At 42.0% G+C, this 18,076-nt stretch overlaps 1 protein-coding gene across 1 annotated transcript in view; it reads right to left on the reverse strand.

Annotated features, from left to right (window-relative positions):
* Positions 1–18,076, reverse strand: part of Cacna2d3 (calcium voltage-gated channel auxiliary subunit alpha2delta 3) — an 812,900-nt gene that overhangs the window by 37,372 nt on the left and 757,452 nt on the right. Inside the window, 2 exon segments of the mRNA XM_040747790.1 lie at positions 8,727–8,838; positions 17,882–17,937. Of these exon segments, the coding sequence (XP_040603724.1) occupies positions 8,727–8,838; positions 17,882–17,937 (168 nt within the window).

Raw genomic sequence — 18,076 nt, forward strand, 5'->3', positions numbered from 1 at the left:
TAAATAAGCCATGTAAAGGTGGAAAATACACAGGGAGTCTGGATACTGTATGCTATTGTGTTTTTCAGTTTTTGATTGCTAAAGAAGGGAAAACTGCTAAAGTACACTTGACTATAAATGCTGCTGAATTAATCCAACTTATATATTTCAAAAATGCTTTGACTTCTAACTTTAAATATAAGGACCAGTTACTTAGGAAGAGATTTTGTTTATGTTTCAACAGAAAATGGAAAGCTGTGGATTCCTTCTAGGCTTCTGTGGTTTGATGAACCAAGACCCCTGGAAGCAATGGCCCAAGTGATTCAACATCTAAAACAGCTAAGATGATGCAGCCTTACAGACCCTGAAAATAAGGACTTATACAGGTTTCTGAGTTTTGTCATGATCCCCATGGTATGAACAGTGCCCCCCTATCAGCAGGAAGCAGTTTGGAATGAGCTACATCCGAATTCCCATATTGTTTATAAATCTTTCTTTTCATTTGAATGGGGTTGCTTATAATTGGTTAATGATCACAGCCAATCTCTTTTTAATGGTAAAAGGGAATTATGGTATGGAAATGAATATTTTGTATTGGTATGGTTTTTCATTTACTGATACAAATTCAAGGTCAGTTTTGTGATGTATATATTTCTCCTCCTGATTAAGTATTGTACTTATACTGATCTTTAAAAACATAACGCATAATTAAATATAGACTATAGATAGTTACTTATAATAGTCAGAACTTATAGTTAGGTTAGTTAGGTTTTCTAGAAATACAGAGATATGTTTGAGATAGATAGACAGTCTTCAAACCTTTCAAAGACCTTCAGAAAATGGCATTTAAAATGGTTTAGGGTTTTTCTTGACAATGAGAAATGTCTGCTCCTGGCACATCAATTTCATCTGAGAGGAAGATGGGCATCGAAGAAACTCGTTATGGAGTTTACTTTCAACATGGCAAGATTAGCCATTTGGGCAAGAAATTGCTCTTGCCTGGACTGCTTGACTGTTGCTGTATAAACTGGACATGCAGGACCCACATGAAAGTGACTGCTGAACTCAAACAGTCCTTCGGGGTTCCTGATTCATGGAAGAGTCTACGAGACTTTCTACAGGACACAGAAAAATGAATAACAGACTGACAATGCAGATGGATAGTTTGAAATTTCCTGCTTTGCTGAGAAGTCTTCTGGACACATTGTGGCCTTATGGGCTGAAGATGGATGCCCCAACGTTACAGAGGAACTTCAGGTGACTGTCCAGGTATGGAGATGTCTCTGTCAATCCTAGTGTTTATATATTATCCTTCTGTGGTCTTTGATGGAGTTGAGGGCAGATAGTTATCATCATAGTTTTCCTCAGTTATGATAAAAGATAAGCTACGTATAAGACTTGAGACTCATACAAATAGGATAGATGATAAAATACATTCTTTAAATCTTCCTAAATGTTAATGAACAAAATATTGTAACTATGTTCTTACTTGATAACTGTTCTGTTATATATAATTTGACTATGTTAAAGTTAAAACCTTTTTTTTATTTAGAGAGAAAAGAGGAGATGATGGGGAAGAGATGTGTATATGTCAATAAAGCACCATTGGCCAATAGGGAAGCAAGATAGGTGGGACTAGGAGTCAAGGAGGATTCTGGGAAAGAGAAACACAGAAAAAGTGTCTGGACATTTTTCTCCAATAAGACAAATACTTAGATTAACAATTATGGGGCAAACATTTAAGTCAGAGATAGCCAGGAAGAAATCAAGCAAAGGGCCAACAGCTTAATAATTAATATAGTGTCCTGTGTGTTATTTGGGGACTGCAACTGTGGCAGAGCCCAGGTGGCTGGCGGCAGGGGGGAGGGGAGGGACCAAAGTGGCAGACAAGGAGAAGACCTCACTCTACAATCAGACATGTACTTTCTGTTTTATGGGAACAGAGTGATGTTAGGCCACTGACAGGAATATTCATATTCCTACGGAATGATTTTCAGGGCTCAAACTTGGTGAATGCAGGGTATGATACATCTCAGCCATTGTGACACTTAAGAAAATACTTCAATAAGCAACTTATGAAAAACAAAAGTCTTTGCTCACATAGTGACTGCAGATCGTTACCAGCAGAGTGACCTTGTAGAGAGGGCTGACCCTCTACTTCAAAGGCATGGAAGAAGAATCAAACAGACTTCCTCAAGCTTCTTTTATAAGGGGATGCATCCCATTCATGTGGGCAGTGCAGACCCCTCAGGTCCTAATCATCTCTTAAAGGACACCACCTATTAATATTATCACAGTGGGAAGCACAGTGGGAAGTAGGTTCCGACATATGACTCTGGGGCAGGGGACACACACATCAGCATTCCAGAGCACTATGCATGCATGAAGTGCCGCCACTTACTGGGTCCAGGCATTGTGCTAAATCCATAACAAGTTTCCTTCAAGTGAGTCCATGGCCGGTGTACTGCTGTTACTACTATTGTTATTAATAGCCCATCTTCGCAAAGAAAGTAACAAGGCAGGGATCACACTCTGAACTCTGTACTTCCAAGGTCCCCTACTTCCTTGTGGTGGGCCCAGAATGTCCCAGTCAGAAGGATAATCTATGACATGATAGATTGGGCAGATATGAAAGCCACCGTGTCATAAACACTCAGTCATGTGGGATGAAACGGGAAAACACAACATGTCTAGCTACAAGAGTGCTTTTGGGAGGAAGGGAAGCCCACCCTGCACAGTCACAGCTAAGTATAAGGAGCCGACCATTTGACCGGCTCCGAGGCTCTGAGCAGGAAAAAGAGCAGTGCCCTTGAGAAGTCAAACTTGCAGCTGAAAATGAATTCTGCTTAGGGAAAATATTTACCATAATTATATGGTGATGAAACCCCTAAATATGAACTTACACAATGATTATTCCCAGGCAGTCAATACTGGTAAGACATGAGAGATGTCGAAAGGCACAGCTACCATAGAAACCCGAGCCCTGTGCTAGTGCCAAAGAGTAACAATATGCGAGGCAAGTTCGGAGCTGAAAACTGTAACAGAGTATACAAGTGAAGAATGTGCCATCAAAGAAAGCAGGCACAGGAACAACGATGTACCACTCCAACACCCACTACCAGAACACTCTGATACTGTCACTCTCTAGTACAGAGAACCTAGCCAAGACCATATGGGAGAAATCCACTTTTGAGAGAAACAAATTAATCTTCTAGAAAGTCGTGCATATGAAGAACTAAATGAACATTCCAAGCAGCAGGCCTAAAGGAAACTGAGTTTTTAAAAAATGTATTACACAAAATAAAGCCAATGAGCAAAAAGGAATATATTGATGTTGAGAATCACCTCAATGAAACTTGAGAACTCGTTAGAGAAGGAACCCTATGGAAGCCATCTACCAGGGGGAAACGCCAAACTACTTACCAAGGCACCGAGCTGAGATATGGCAGACAGTAGAGAACATTCCTACTTAGAGCCTGTGGCCTTGGGCTTTATGATAGCGTACATGCCACATCGCAGGAGGAACTTTGCATACAGCATGAAAGAACGTGTCACTCCTGTACCATTTCTAAAGACCAAAACCCCTAAAGCAACAGTGACCAGTGGACCACGGTGACAGAGGCATCAGGCAATGAACAGTAAGAAGAATGGGATAGCTCCTGGGTTAAAAACATCGAGTGTGGAACTGTACCTATGAGCATGAAGGCAAGCCCAGTAGAAGTCTCATGCGTTTTTGTTCGTTCATGAGCAAGGGAGAGGCTCTAACTAATGGGAACACATCCACAGAGCAAGGGTAGTCCCTGAAAGCACACAGGATATCTGTGTACTCACAAGGAGTAACGTGAGGACAGAAAAATTCAGAAATCTAAAAACAGCAAAGACATAAAGCTAAAGCCTGGGAAAGAAAGTGCCTAGAATGATGGCAGGAGCAGAGACCTGGACTTGTCGGGAAGCACAGAAAACTCTTCAAGAAATCCATTCAGCGGATGATACAGGCAATGAAAACTCCAAGTCCAGCTATACCCTAGTTGCAGAGCAAAATCCCAATGGGAAAGAGGACAGCAGTGAGACTGCAAATGAAGGGATTGGATCATGCATTAAACAGCACTCCCCAGGGAGCAGCTTTGCCTGTGTGGTAAGCAAACAAAGTACACGCTGAGGCATGGGACACTTTATGTACAAAGACAGCTCTTCTATAGGGATAAAAAGAAGCAATTCTGACCCAAACAGGGATTTCCATGGAAACATAACTTCAAAATCTAGATTGTAAGATGAACTGAATGATACGAAGGCACTGGAAAAAAACGCTAACCCTGGGAAGAGATTACATGACATCTGTAATAGAAACTCATACACACAAAAGAAAAAAAGGGGTAAGGTTTTAAAATCATTGTTCATATTTCCCCTAATGGATAGATACTGATCTCTCTACAAAGCTTTGCCTTCAAAACTCATGAGCACTACAGAGCAAACCCACTTTGCACATGTACCAAAAACAACCTTGTATGGGCTATAATACCATTTGATTAGATGTCAGTAATAAATAAAAACAGCCTCAAAGCTCATCTAAGAAACTTCACCCACCATTTAAATGTGTGCAGAGAGAAATGGCTTGAAGTTGGCCAATCTTTATGGCTAATTTTGAAATTAGTGACAAAGTGAAACAAGTGACAAAGATGTACCTGGACAGAGAGAGAAATGCATGGCACACATAGAGAAGCCGGCCACTAAACACTAGATACCCAAAGATTCAAAAGAGAATAAACTCACAACCTGGAGGGAAGATGGAAAAGCACATCGCCGGAAGTTGGAGGGGGAGGAGGGAGAGTGAGGGTGGCAGGGAGACAGGATGAGTTAGCAGGGATGCAGAAAGAGGCACAGGCAGAGAGGCGGGGGGGAGGAGAAAGAATTTAAGGCACATAAAGGGGATAGTGCATTGCACATTTTAAAGAAGCCAGAGGAGAGAACTTTGAATATTTTTAGCATAATGAAATGATGAATACCAGAGGAGACATGTTCACCTGAATTTGAACAGCTACACGGTGTAGATCGAAGCCTGACACGTAACCCTCCAGTACTGATCGTTTTAAATAGACCACCTAAGATTTTAAAAAAGGAAGGAAAAGACACAAAGGTAGCAAATATGTTACCACTTTAAATCAAACACCGTTTATAAATGGACTTGATAAACTTGAAGATGAGATGAAAGACACAAAAGATTATGATCACTTAATTAAAAACAAAAGGATCAAAATGAAATGATATCCATGTATTAAAATGACATGACAAAAACCATGATTTGGCATGCTAACTTTAAAAAGATAATGAAATGAAAAATTTACAAATGAAAGAAAAACAGAAAACCCAGAGAGATCTGCCCTCCAGAAGCGAACTAAATAATTGTACATGCCCACCCCATATATCCTACCCACCAGTGGAAGCTTTGTGAATTTTTATGAAATTCAAGACAAACATATTCTGTATCGTAAGAAATGTCACATGTAGTAGAAAACAGGAAGATTCCCTATGTGATTTTGTGGTGAACAACTTAACAACAAAGCCAAATGATGACACAGGAATGAAAAGTCTACCCACTTGCACTTTTGATCACAAAGTTTACCAAATAAGTCAAATGAATGAATTTAGCAACGTTTTTGCTTTTTTACTTTCTGTAGTAAATAGCAAGGGTCAGTTCTACTTGGAGAAAGCAAATATAATTTTCTCTTTAAATCAAATTTCTGCTATGAATGGTACAACATACATACCCACATTCATACACAGAACCTTGTGATAAGAGATATGTCATTTGGTGATGCTGTCACTAAGATTAGATTGCCTGCATGTCCCCAGGCAATATAATCTGATGGGTCCACTATAGCATAAGGTGGACAACATCAGGCAAAAGGTCACAGGAACACATGATTATATACCTGTGCAGCCAGCAATCCATATTCTAATTTTGAAATATGAGCATTTCATAATGAAAAATTAAACCTATCAGCAAAACAACATAGGAATAAATTACTTGAATAGTGTAAAAAATTTAAATAAAATTCAGTGCTGGAGGTGGTCGTGACACACACCTTTAATCCCAGCACTCGGGAGGCAGAGGCAGGAGGATCTCTGAGAGTTTGAGGCCAGCCTGGTCTATGGAGTGAGTTCTAGGACAGCCAGGGCTACACAGAGAAACCCTGCCTACAAAAACCAACCAACCAAAAGTAAAGCAAAACAAAACCAAACTCGTAAGATTCAGCATCCATCCAGGTGTCAAACAATAATGATAACAACAGAAACTCTTGATGTTTTCCTTACCTAGCTATGATAAACCAATAGTAACTCTAAGCAGGAATGATAACAACAGCTACACAAATATCCCTGCACTGTGTGGGCACACACACATATGTAAGTATTCACCATGCTCAAGGAAGAGAGCTGCTGAGGGGTAGAAGGCGGGTAAGTATGGCAAGGAGGTGAGTGTTACCAGAGTGCATTGCACACATGTATGGCACTATTACCAGAGTGCATTGCACACATGTATGACACTATTACCAGAGTGCATTGCACACATGTATGACACTATTACCAGAGTGCATTGCACACATTTATGACACTATTACCAGAGTGCATTGCACACATGTATGACACTATTACCAGAGTGCATTGCACACATGTATGACACTATCAAAGAGTTTTTAAGGGATATGGATTTGAACTTCAGAAATTTTTCTACTCCTTAAAGATATTACAGCGTTTAGTGAGGGATCAGAATATCCTACAATCATTTTTTATAGTAGGGAATGATCATGCCTACCATTTAAAAATAACTAAAACAGGCTGTTGGAAAAATGGCTAATATGAAAATTTTCACATTATTCTCATTCTATAATAAAAAATCTAACAAATGTCATATTTAACATGATATTATTAAACGTAATTGATAGAAACATCTATTCAATAGTATCTTGTGCTGCGAATCACAAAACAGTAAGTATGGAGATCAGACACTTTTCATAAATTATACCACTTTCTATGCAGAAAGTCCAAGGAGTCCATGTAAGAACAGTCTAAAGCATATAGAGCAATCTGTTGGCTATCTAATATTCAACAAACAGAAACTAGCATTACTGTTGCATATTACTATTATCCTCAAGTAGAACTATTATACATTAGATCTAGATGTATTCTACTCATGGAAACAAGAAAAACTACAAGTGAGGCCAGCTGTAAATCTGATAGAATCCATACCTATTTTAAAGGGCACGGGGAAAGATACATAAATAAGAAGATGTGTCTAATTTATGAGTAACAAGCTCAGATATCCTAGAAATATTATCTTCTTGAAGCTGACTCTAGCTCACAATGATTTTCACGAAAACCCTACAATTCATAGCAATTGACAAACAAATTCTAAAGTTAACATGAAAGGATAGCGAAGCAAGAATACCCAAGATAACTTGGAGGAAGAATAAGGAAAGGATACATGCTCTCCTAAGTATCAAATCAGATCACAAAGCTATACTAAGGGTCTACAACACTGGCGACACACAAAGACCAAAGGCAGCCCTGCAGGCTGCAAACGGATAGGGAATCAAAGACTGTTCCATAAAAAAACACAACCTAATGGGACAGCTACCTAATACGTGTGAAGTTCTAGGTTCAATCCCCAGCCCCCCCCCACATACCCACATATGCACAAACATACACAAGAAGGCAAGTCAAGGAATGGCAGGATGGCCCAGTGGGTAAGGGTCCAGCTGCATAAACCTGGCAGCGTAGGTTGATCCCCAGAATCCGTGTAATGGTAGAAGGAAAGAACCCACGCCACAAAACGCCCTCTGACATTTACATGCGCCTGTGGTATAGGCACGCCCTACCACCAACACACTGGAAACGAAGTACAGGTCTATGCTTACATACGAAAAAGGGTGAAGTTAGGCTCCATTTGTGTTGTGCGGCACATACGAGCTGCAAGGGGCTGAAGTTCTAAATACAAGTGGCGCTGTTAATGTGTTCAGAATGAAAATGCAAGCATCACTATATTAGGAACGGCAAAGACTCCCCTAAGAGTGGTACACAATTCATAGAACAGAAAAGGACAAAGCGCGCTATATTAAAAGACAAAGCAAAAGAAAACGTGTATTCATCAAGAGCCATCCATAAGTAGTAGAAGACCAAAGGACAGAATGAGCCATAGAAAGCATAGCTATTAGCAGCATAGTCTTGGAAACATACAATACCTCAATCCCTAAGAATGGATCTGATTATCCAGTAGGCACCTGCCCAACGGGAGCAGAGACCACAGTCTCTAAATGACCAATGAAACTACTGAAATGAGTTTATCTTCAGGCCGTGGATGCTCAACATCAGATCACAGCCTGGGAGGTGGGGATCCGCTGCAGATGAGGGCACAGTGTCCTTGCTAAACACACCTACGGACATTAGCCGAAGTCGCCAGCTGCCCGCTGGGAAAACATCAATTAGGAAGTCCTCCAAAAACAGCAAATTAAGCTAAACTCTTCTATATTCCAGGATGCTTTGATACACATTCTGGATTTTTCCCAATCTTAAATCAATCTACCAAAACCCCAGGGCTGTTTCTTCCCAGTTGATAGAAATACATCCTCACACCAGAGGGCAGCCATGTTTCCTGGCCCCCAGTGCAACTGTGTCTCATTGGCCCACGGGGAAGGCTCCACATTCAACAGAAAGGTGTGTACAGTGGGGCTGAGGGGCTGGGGGTGGCTTACTTGGAGCAGTCTTCACAAGCAATGTTCCCTGTGGTCTCCTTGATGGTGCGCTCGGAAACAAAGGCAGGGTATTCAGTATCACAAGGCTCCAGGGTCTGTTTCAGTTTCTGGGCTGTAGGGAAAAGGGGAGCAGAATAATGAAAGCTCTTCGTTGTCAGGGCTCCATGCCGTGCCTGGCAACCCACAGCAGCCCGGGTGCAGTTCTACTGAGGGAGCTCTGTGACTTTTCTAGGCACCGCATAATGCATTATTTTCTAATTAGTCCAGTGATTTCATCTGTCAAGCAACTCTGTAAGCTGTAATTCCTAAAGCAGTTGTGTTGGCTTGATCGGCTATCATTTATGCATCACAAGAATTCTACTTTCTGGGTCAACATCAACCACGGGGTCTCTGGCCTCAGACTCACAGTGGCTTAGCACCAACACATCTGGGAATCCAAATACATAGAATACATACATCAAAATGTAAGCTCCTACATTTACTGTTTTATTGAGAGCAAGATAAACGTCGTGGTGCAATTGAATAACTCTACTATTGAAAGAAAATTGAACTGTGAAATAGTCAAAGGCATAAATGTCTTTGAAGTATAGCACACTCCAAACTCTGCTCTTATGAAGTTGCTTGTTCAGTAAGACACTACGTCAGTTTAAAATAACTAAATAATGTGGGCACAGGAATGAATGCACAGTAAGCACTCGATATGGGCTGGAGGCAACTAACTAGCTCAGATAACTCACACACACCCCCATTGATGGACTCCAAACTGTAAGTCTCAACTTTCTTATTAGCACTGGAGTGCATCGTGTTCTGTTTTCAGAGGTTGCTGGGAGAAGTGGGCAGAACCCTGACGAGTACTGAGTGCAGTGCTGCTATACAGGGCTAAGTGTTGGGTTAATTACAACAATAGGAGTAACAAAAGAAGCAGCAGTCTTGGCTTTGTAACATCAAATGATGCCAATGATGATGCATGCAATAGCTCATAGTTCAGTGCAAAAGCTCCTACAGGAGAGAAGTTTGGGGGAAGAAATTTCCCCACTCTGCTACTTCTAGCTGGCCCTCAGTATTCTCATCTACAAAATGGGGATACTGGTGGCTCAGGTATTCTGCACGGTATATCTACTCGTTCACATGTTTGGAGTGGAGTACCTGGAGTTTCCTATACACAGTTTTGTTTGTTTGTTTTGGTTTGGTTTGGTTTTTGATGATGCATGTATGGAATTTACATTTGTATTTCCAAAACATGATGGGTAGAACACAACGTGTCAAGTTATAATCCAGGCGCAGGGGGATGGATGTTGGAAGCATGGCAAACTGCCTACCTTCCTGGGATGCTGTGGGACCTAAGAGGGTCTCATCAGTAAACTGTGCCCTATGCTTTTACATTCTAACAAAACTGTTTCTAACATATGTGCTTTCCCACAAGGTTTCCTTATTTTGAGGAAACAGTTGGAGTCATAGTACACTGGCACATTTTTTGTTTTGTTTTCTTATTTAAAACAAAATAATGCAGGGTCTAATTCAGCTTTTTGTTTTGTTTTGTTTTAAGCTAGAACACTAGAACATGTGAATTCACTGACCAGTTGCCAACCTTAACCTTAATAGCATGGGATTGTCAGCAGTCACTTCATACAGCTATACTGAAGGAGGAACATTAATTCTCTCTCTCTCTCTCTCTCTCTCTCTCTCTCTCTCTCTCTCTCTCTCTCTCTCTCTCTCTCTCTCTCTCTCTCTCTCTCCCCGCCCCCCAAAAACCCATCTCTTCAGTCCCTTGGATGGTCTTTTTTTTTCAATCAAATATAACTGACAAAGCAAATGGAATAAATTTAGCCCCTTGTGACAAACTGCTTGTCCCTGAGGTGGAAGGTGAGGTGTTCCCTGTCCTTTGGTAGGAACCAGCCTCTTTCCGGTTCTTCCTTGGTGTCCTTGTCTTCAGCAGAGAGGAGGTGGCTAGACTTGATACCAGGGGTGGGGGAGCCCTGGATTCGTTGTAATCATCTTTCCTTCCCTTCCTTTCCCTTCCTTTCCCTTCCTTTCCCTTCCCTTCCCTTCCCTTCCCTTCCCTTCCCTTCCCTTCCTGCTCCTTCCTTTGTTGTACTCTTAACTGGGGGAGGGGACCATCTGGCGACATTTTGGCAACGCATTTTATTTTCATAGTCCTCGTTTTTTGTTTTTCCAAAATTGGCCTTTCTCTGTTTGGCAACTGCATTCTGATGTCCAGTTCAGGCAGCTTCCTTTTTATATTTGAAGTGTCTGGGTTTCAAAAAGCTCGCTTCTAAACAAAAGCAAAGACTCAATACGCAATGGTGTCCACTGCTCGTGGGTATAGCGCACGCACGCAAGCAGCGTATGAAAACCTGTGGGCAAGCAACTAAGTTTGTTGAAGAACTGCTGTGTGCCGGGTGCCATTCTGCTTGACAGACACTAATTTATCTCACAACAAAATATGACAAGATTAAAAAAAGAATAGGAAGTAGGAACTTCTTTTTCCTTTAAAGCAGTGAAGAGGAAGTCTCCCACTAGTAGCGAAGGCAGGTTCTACTTGGCAGGGTAAGTGGGAGGGAGAGAAGGATGAAATAAATTGTTCTAGTTCGCCCAGGAAGTAGGTGGCGGAGCCAAAATTTGAACTTGGGCTACTTTGCTCCAGCATGTATAAGCGTCAGGGCTTTGTGAAGTCTGGCCGATGAAACAAAGTGAGAGGTCTTTGGGGCAGGCCGGCGGAGGCGGCACATACACACATGATTTAAATAAGCCCAATGATTTCACCATCTCTAATTCTAATTGTCTGGGCTCTATTATGATGGAATGAGTCCAAAATGTCCATGGCGAAGCTCATTTGGCCCAGATCCTTACTGGAGATGGAATCCTCCCCCCAACCCTTTGACAATTGTAGGGTACTCATGCTGATGTAGCGATAACTGCCGACTGTTTGCAAGCATGACTGTAGGCTGGTTGGGTGTGCTTTCGAGAAACATGCAAATTATCCCACAAAACCGTGGCCACATGTACTTTAACCAACCTGGGCCTTTCTTTGTCTAGAGAACTATGGAAAAACACAATATATATATATACATATATATATATACATATATATATTTGCTAGCCACTACTGTCTATCTTTGGGATGTCAAACCGATAACCAACCAAGACTGCCAGCCGTCTACTTACTAGGTTCCGCTATGGTGGATGGAGCAACTCAAACCCTGTGAGGTTAGGATGCCCGTTCAAAGGACGCAGCTGTCAGTGGCAGGATCCAGGTGTGTGCCTGGACAGTCTCACCCCGGGAGCCACGCTCGCTTGCCGAGACTCTGAGGGGTCTCTCACTCCCGGAGACACGGGCGTCTAAAGCTCAAGTCGCCATGACCTACCGCTCACTCCCCACAGAGTACTCAACTGGACACCTACTCGATAAGATTGCTTGAATTTTCCCTTAGCAACTGATGCCTCCAGTGACAATAACCGGCTTGGCTTCGCCATAATTATGCGCAGACAATCGGGAATGGATAGATTTGCCATTTGGGAAGCCTTGCTCTCCTTTTGTCTCTGTGAGTGCATTTCCATCTGTAACCGGGTGCCCGGCAAGCTCCATTCTCTTTGTGAACTTCACCACCCAGATGAGACCTTTGTGGTAATCAAGCAGAAGCGGGCCTGCACAGTCCCTTCATCAAGGAAATGAGGCAGATAAACAGTGTAATTATGGATTCCATTTTTAGCTAAAACAAGGATGTATGTCTCAGCTCAGTGTCTTTATCTAGTGAGAGAATGGGGAATTTAGAATGAATTGCAAGTCAAGATGGTGCTGAGACTATCCCTTCCCTACACTGAATTCAGGATTTACACAGACTTTGAAGAAAACGTTCCAATAACAGTATCCCATTGGTGAATTTAACACACCTCCATCTGTTTCAGTGCCTTCATTTACAACATGGAAAAATTCATATTAATCCCCAGTAGAGTGGATGGCTGTGGGCCTGAGTGCGACAGTTTGGATGTGGGATCCAGCTCTACGTCATTCTCAAGACAGCTGAGACTTTTATTATGGTAGGAGGGTTTGGCTTAGGTCTGTGTGTGCTTTCCCTCTGAAGCACTTTTTAATGTATCTCTGTTTCTATCTACCTACCTCATCTCGATGACTTGGGCCATCAGAGAGATCTGGTTGTCTAAGTACTGCCGGGACCACCTCTCAGCTACAGTGGAGGGAAGAGCCTGGAGGGTTCTGAAAGGGTTTCCCAGCACTCTGGAGATGCTGAAGTATTCTGTGTCAGCACACCTCAGGCAGCTGTGTGAGTATCTGCCCAGCTCTTCTTATAAATCTGTGGGACGAGTGTGTCACAGTCTAGAGCAGTGGGTTCTCAACCTGGGGGTCGTGACCCCTTTAGGGGCACACATCAGATATCCTACATACCAGATATTTACACTATGGCTCATAACAGTAGCAAAATTACAGTTATGAAGTAGCAACAAAATAATTCTACAGTAGGGGGTTACCACAACATGAGGAACTTTGTTAAAGGGTCACAGCATTAGGAAGGTTAGGATCCTCTGGTCTAGAGTAAATGGACATTTTGCAATTGTCTTTTTGGAAGAAGTGTAAGAAAACACTCAAGGCAGGACAGTAAGGACTAAAGCATCGAATCACAGTGTTGGCTGTGTTGGGACAGTTGCGGAGGGATAGAGGATGTAGAACTCAGAGCGGGAACCTTCTAGAGTGTCTATAGAGACCATGCAGGAACCACGTCTTTTTTTGGTCACTCTGCTCTGTCTCACACCCCTCCATCAAGACCAGAATGTCTCGATGCTCACACTACTGACTTTCTGAATCAGCTACTGCTTTGCTGTGGGGCTGGCCTGAGTGCTGTAGAATGTATAGCAGCATCCTGGCCTCTACCCACTAGATGCCAGTAGCAAGCTGTGACAATCAAAAATGTCTTCAGATTAGCGCACTGACTGCTGGGAGACAGAGCGGCCACTCAGTTAAACACTACTGCTCTCAGCAAAGATCACAGTGACAGGCTCTCAAAAAGAAATAAGAAATGTTAAATCTTTGGAACCGAAAGTGAGGGTAGATATTTGGGGTGACAGGTCAAGGTAAGAATGGGAGGTCTGTCTGGGAATGAAAATTGACACAAAGAATGTCTTTCTTCGGGAACGAGGATGTGGCTCAGTTGGTAGTGTATTCATCTAGTATTCAGGAAGATCTAGGCCTCAGCATTGTACAGAGATGGCAACATCCCAGCACTGGAGAGATAGAAGCAGGGGAATCAAAAGTTTGGGATCATTCTCAGCAATGCAGAGAAACAATGTTAAAATGAGAAGAAAGAAAAAAAGAAAGAAAGAAAACAAAAAAGGAGTTCCTTTCTCACCTGTGAAGAGGAACTCCAAGAAATTAACCACCAGACATGACTAGTCCACCACCTTCAGCATGAAGCTCACTCCTAAGAAATAGCCAACCCCCAAAAAGCAAGAACATGCATCTTCACCCTGGACTCCGGCCCATGTGCTCCAGTGCCCAATTCAAACCTGCACTATGCCTAACTAACCTTTACTGACCATTGACCTGAACTATACCTAACTAACCTTTACTAACCATTGACCTGAACTATGCCTAACTAACCTTTACTGACCATTGACCTGAACTATGCCTAACTAACCTTTACTAACCATTGACCTGAACTATGCCTAACTAACCTTTACTAACCATTGACCTAAACTATGCCTAACTAACCTTTACTGACCATTGACCTGAACTATGCCTAACTAACCTTTACTGACCATTGACCTGAACTATACCTAACTAACCTTTACTGACCATTGACCTGAACTATGCCTAACTAACCTTTACTGACCATTGACCTGAACTATACCTAACTAACCTTTACTAACCATTGACCTGAACTATGCCTAACTAACCTTTACTAACCATTGACCTGAACTATGCCTAACTAACCTTTACTGACCATTGACCTGAACTATACCTAACTAACCTTTACTAACCATTGACCTGAACTATGCCTAACTAACCTTTACTGACCATTGACCTGAACTATACCTAACTAACCTTTACTAACCATTGACCTGAACTATGCCTAACTAACCTTTACTGACCATTGACCTGAACTATGCCTAACTAACCTTTACTAACCATTGACCTGAACTATGCCTAACTAACCTTTACTAACCATTGACCTAAACTATGCCTAACTAACCTTTACTGACCATTGACCTGAACTATGCCTAACTAACCTTTACTGACCATTGACCTGAACTATACCTAACTAACCTTTACTGACCATTGACCTGAACTATGCCTAACTAACCTTTACTGACCATTGACCTGAACTATACCTAACTAACCTTTACTAACCATTGACCTGAACTATGCCTAACTAACCTTTACTAACCATTGACCTGAACTATGCCTAACTAACCTTTACTGACCATTGACCTGAACTATACCTAACTAACCTTTACTAACCATTGACCTGAACTATGCCTAACTAACCTTTACTGACCATTGACCTGAACTATACCTAACTAACCTTTACTAACCATTGACCTGAACTATGCCTAACTAACCTTTACTAACCATTGACCTGAACTATACCTAACTAACCTTTACTAACCATTGACCTGTGCTATACCTAACTCACTTTTACTAACCATTGACTTGCACTATGCCTAACTAAACTTTACTGACCATTGACCTGCACTATACCTAACTAACCTTTACTGACCATTGACCTGTGCTATACCTAACTAACCTTTACTGACCATTGACCTGAACTATGCCTAACTAACCTTTACTGACCATTGACCTGAACTATACCTAACTAACCTTTACTGACCATTGACCTGAACTATACCTAACTAACCTTTACTAACCATTGACCTGTGCTATACCTAACTAACCTTTACTAACCATTGACCTGCACTATGCCTAACTAACCTTTACTAACCATTGACCTGCACTATACCTAACTAACCTTTACTGACCATTGACCTGTGCTATACCTAACTAACCTTTACTGACCATTGACTTGCACTATACCTAACTAACCTTTACTAACCATTTACCTGCACTATACCTAACTAACCTTTACTGACCATTGACTTGCACTATGCCTAACTAACCTTTACTGACCATTGACCTGAACTGTGCCTAACTAACCTTTACTAACCATTGACCTACACTATGCCTAACTAACCTTTACTAACTATTGAGGAAACCAGACATTCCCAGAGAGTCCTGCTTAGACAGCCACTTCAGAGCCATCAAAGCCTCATTTGGGTGGAGTGAGTCTTCCTTCTCAGTTACTGGTGCTATAGGAAGATGGTCTTAACTAAACTATACCTCAAGATCTACTGATTTATTTTGCCTCATCACACCTCTCTTTTATAAAGTATATATAACATCAACAGAATCAAATTTGTACCACAGGTCACACTTTAGGGGATATAATAGTCTTTTTTCCTACAACCCTGAGTCATAGTTTGTTCTCTGTTTACTAACATTCCATTAATCATGTTGATTTTTGACCATATTAATTCCACAGCTCCCCACCACTGGACTGCCAGTCTTGTGTCTGGGGTTTTGCTTATCATTTTGCATATTTTTTATGATTTTCTTTGGTAGAGCATACTGATCTTGCCACATGGCTCAGGCTAGTTTTCACACTCTAAACTCAAAGCAATTCTCTTGTCTCAGCTTCCTAAGTAGCTTGTGGGCCTACAGGTTTGACTCCTTGCATCTAGCTGCATACGAATATCAATATTTTATGAATTTAATTAAAGATGTTGCAGTGCTAGTATAATACACCCTTCTCTGTGTGAATTATAATCCTAAAATGACCTTCTTAGGGGATATTTAACAAGTCGCCATCATTTGTTATTGTGAGTGTCCTGCCAGCTATGGAGGAAGCCTTCTTTACAGTCTCGGTTACATCCTCCCATTTAATTTCTAGACTATGATAATGTGCTACAATCCAAAACTAGTACCAGCCCAGTGGGCTTGATGGGGTCATGCCTGGCCCAAGGATGATTCAGTAGGGTAGTTAATGAGCAAAGTACCTGTTGTGCCCTCAGTTGGGTGATGATGAGAATGGCTAGGCCTATTTGTATCACCAAGGAAACCAAGTGTCATGTAAAAGAAGCAAAGGAAGGCCATGGTGGTAGAGAAGAGCAGGGATCCATTGTTAAGGGACTGAGGAAGGAGCAGGAAGAAAGGTTTGGGGATCCAGAAAATCCACACAGAGGGTGCCTAAGGCACAGCACGCAAAGCCAACATACAATACCTAAGTTGTACCGCTTTATGAACTCACCATCAAAAACTAAAACAGTTGAAAATAAAATCCATGCTAATAGACTACTAGTCTTTAATATCCAGGTTTAAAGAATTCAGAAAAAAAAAAAAAAAAAACAAAAGAGAGAGTATCTGAGAACTTGCATTGGCCTGGGGGGAGATTGCCAAGGCGGGCAGCTCACCATTTTGAGCGGACAAACATCGATACTGTCGTCTTTATTATCAGAGATTAATTACTGTGGCATCTTAGGTTCCACTTACTCTGGTCCTCAGGTAACATGATCTATCCATATTACTACACACACACACAACACATACAACGCACACACTCATAACACACACACACACACACATACAGAGATAAATATTCTTCCCACTGTGTTTATGAGGGGACACTGAGATGTGGTGAGATGAATTCCTTTGTCAAAGGGAAGACTTTAAGCCAGGGTTAAACCGTACCATGGACCTGACTTGAGACTCTGGGAATGTCCACTAACTGCCACTCCAGCCATCAACTCGTGTGTCTGCAGCTGTGCAGACAAAACTAGAACGCTTATCCACTCATCCAGCCAGGACATGGACGACTTGTCTGCCTCGCTTAGCTTTTCATGTTGCCTGTTAGGGTTCCGAAGATTTCAAACCCTGCCAAAGTGTGACTTTCCTGCTTCTGTTGGGGAGGCGGGACAAAGTGAACACGGGAGGGAAGAATCTGTGGGGCGGCTTTCTGCCCACGGAGCTGAGGGACCGTCACAATGCCCTGTGTGGTTTTAACTCGAGCCAGTGGCTCCCTGACAGAAAGTTATCAGAACCTAGGGCTCATCACTCATACTAGGAAACAGGAACCCCAGTAGCTACCTACCTTTAACTGTCATGTCGGAGTGCCACCAGCTGCACAGGTTAAATTCCACCAGGAACCTAAACGAACAGTGAAAAGGTCCAGGGTTATATGGTCGTTTAAACCATGGCTAAGAACGGTGCTGTTTTACATCATTTCGTGCTGCCCTCACCCCATCTGAAGGAATAACATTGCATTTTGGAGACATTGCCGTGGCTG

The sequence above is a fragment of the Mesocricetus auratus genome, unplaced genomic scaffold (genome assembly GCF_017639785.1).
Source record: "Mesocricetus auratus isolate SY011 unplaced genomic scaffold, BCM_Maur_2.0 Super-Scaffold_100006, whole genome shotgun sequence".
Taxonomy (NCBI): Eukaryota; Metazoa; Chordata; class Mammalia; order Rodentia; family Cricetidae; genus Mesocricetus; species Mesocricetus auratus.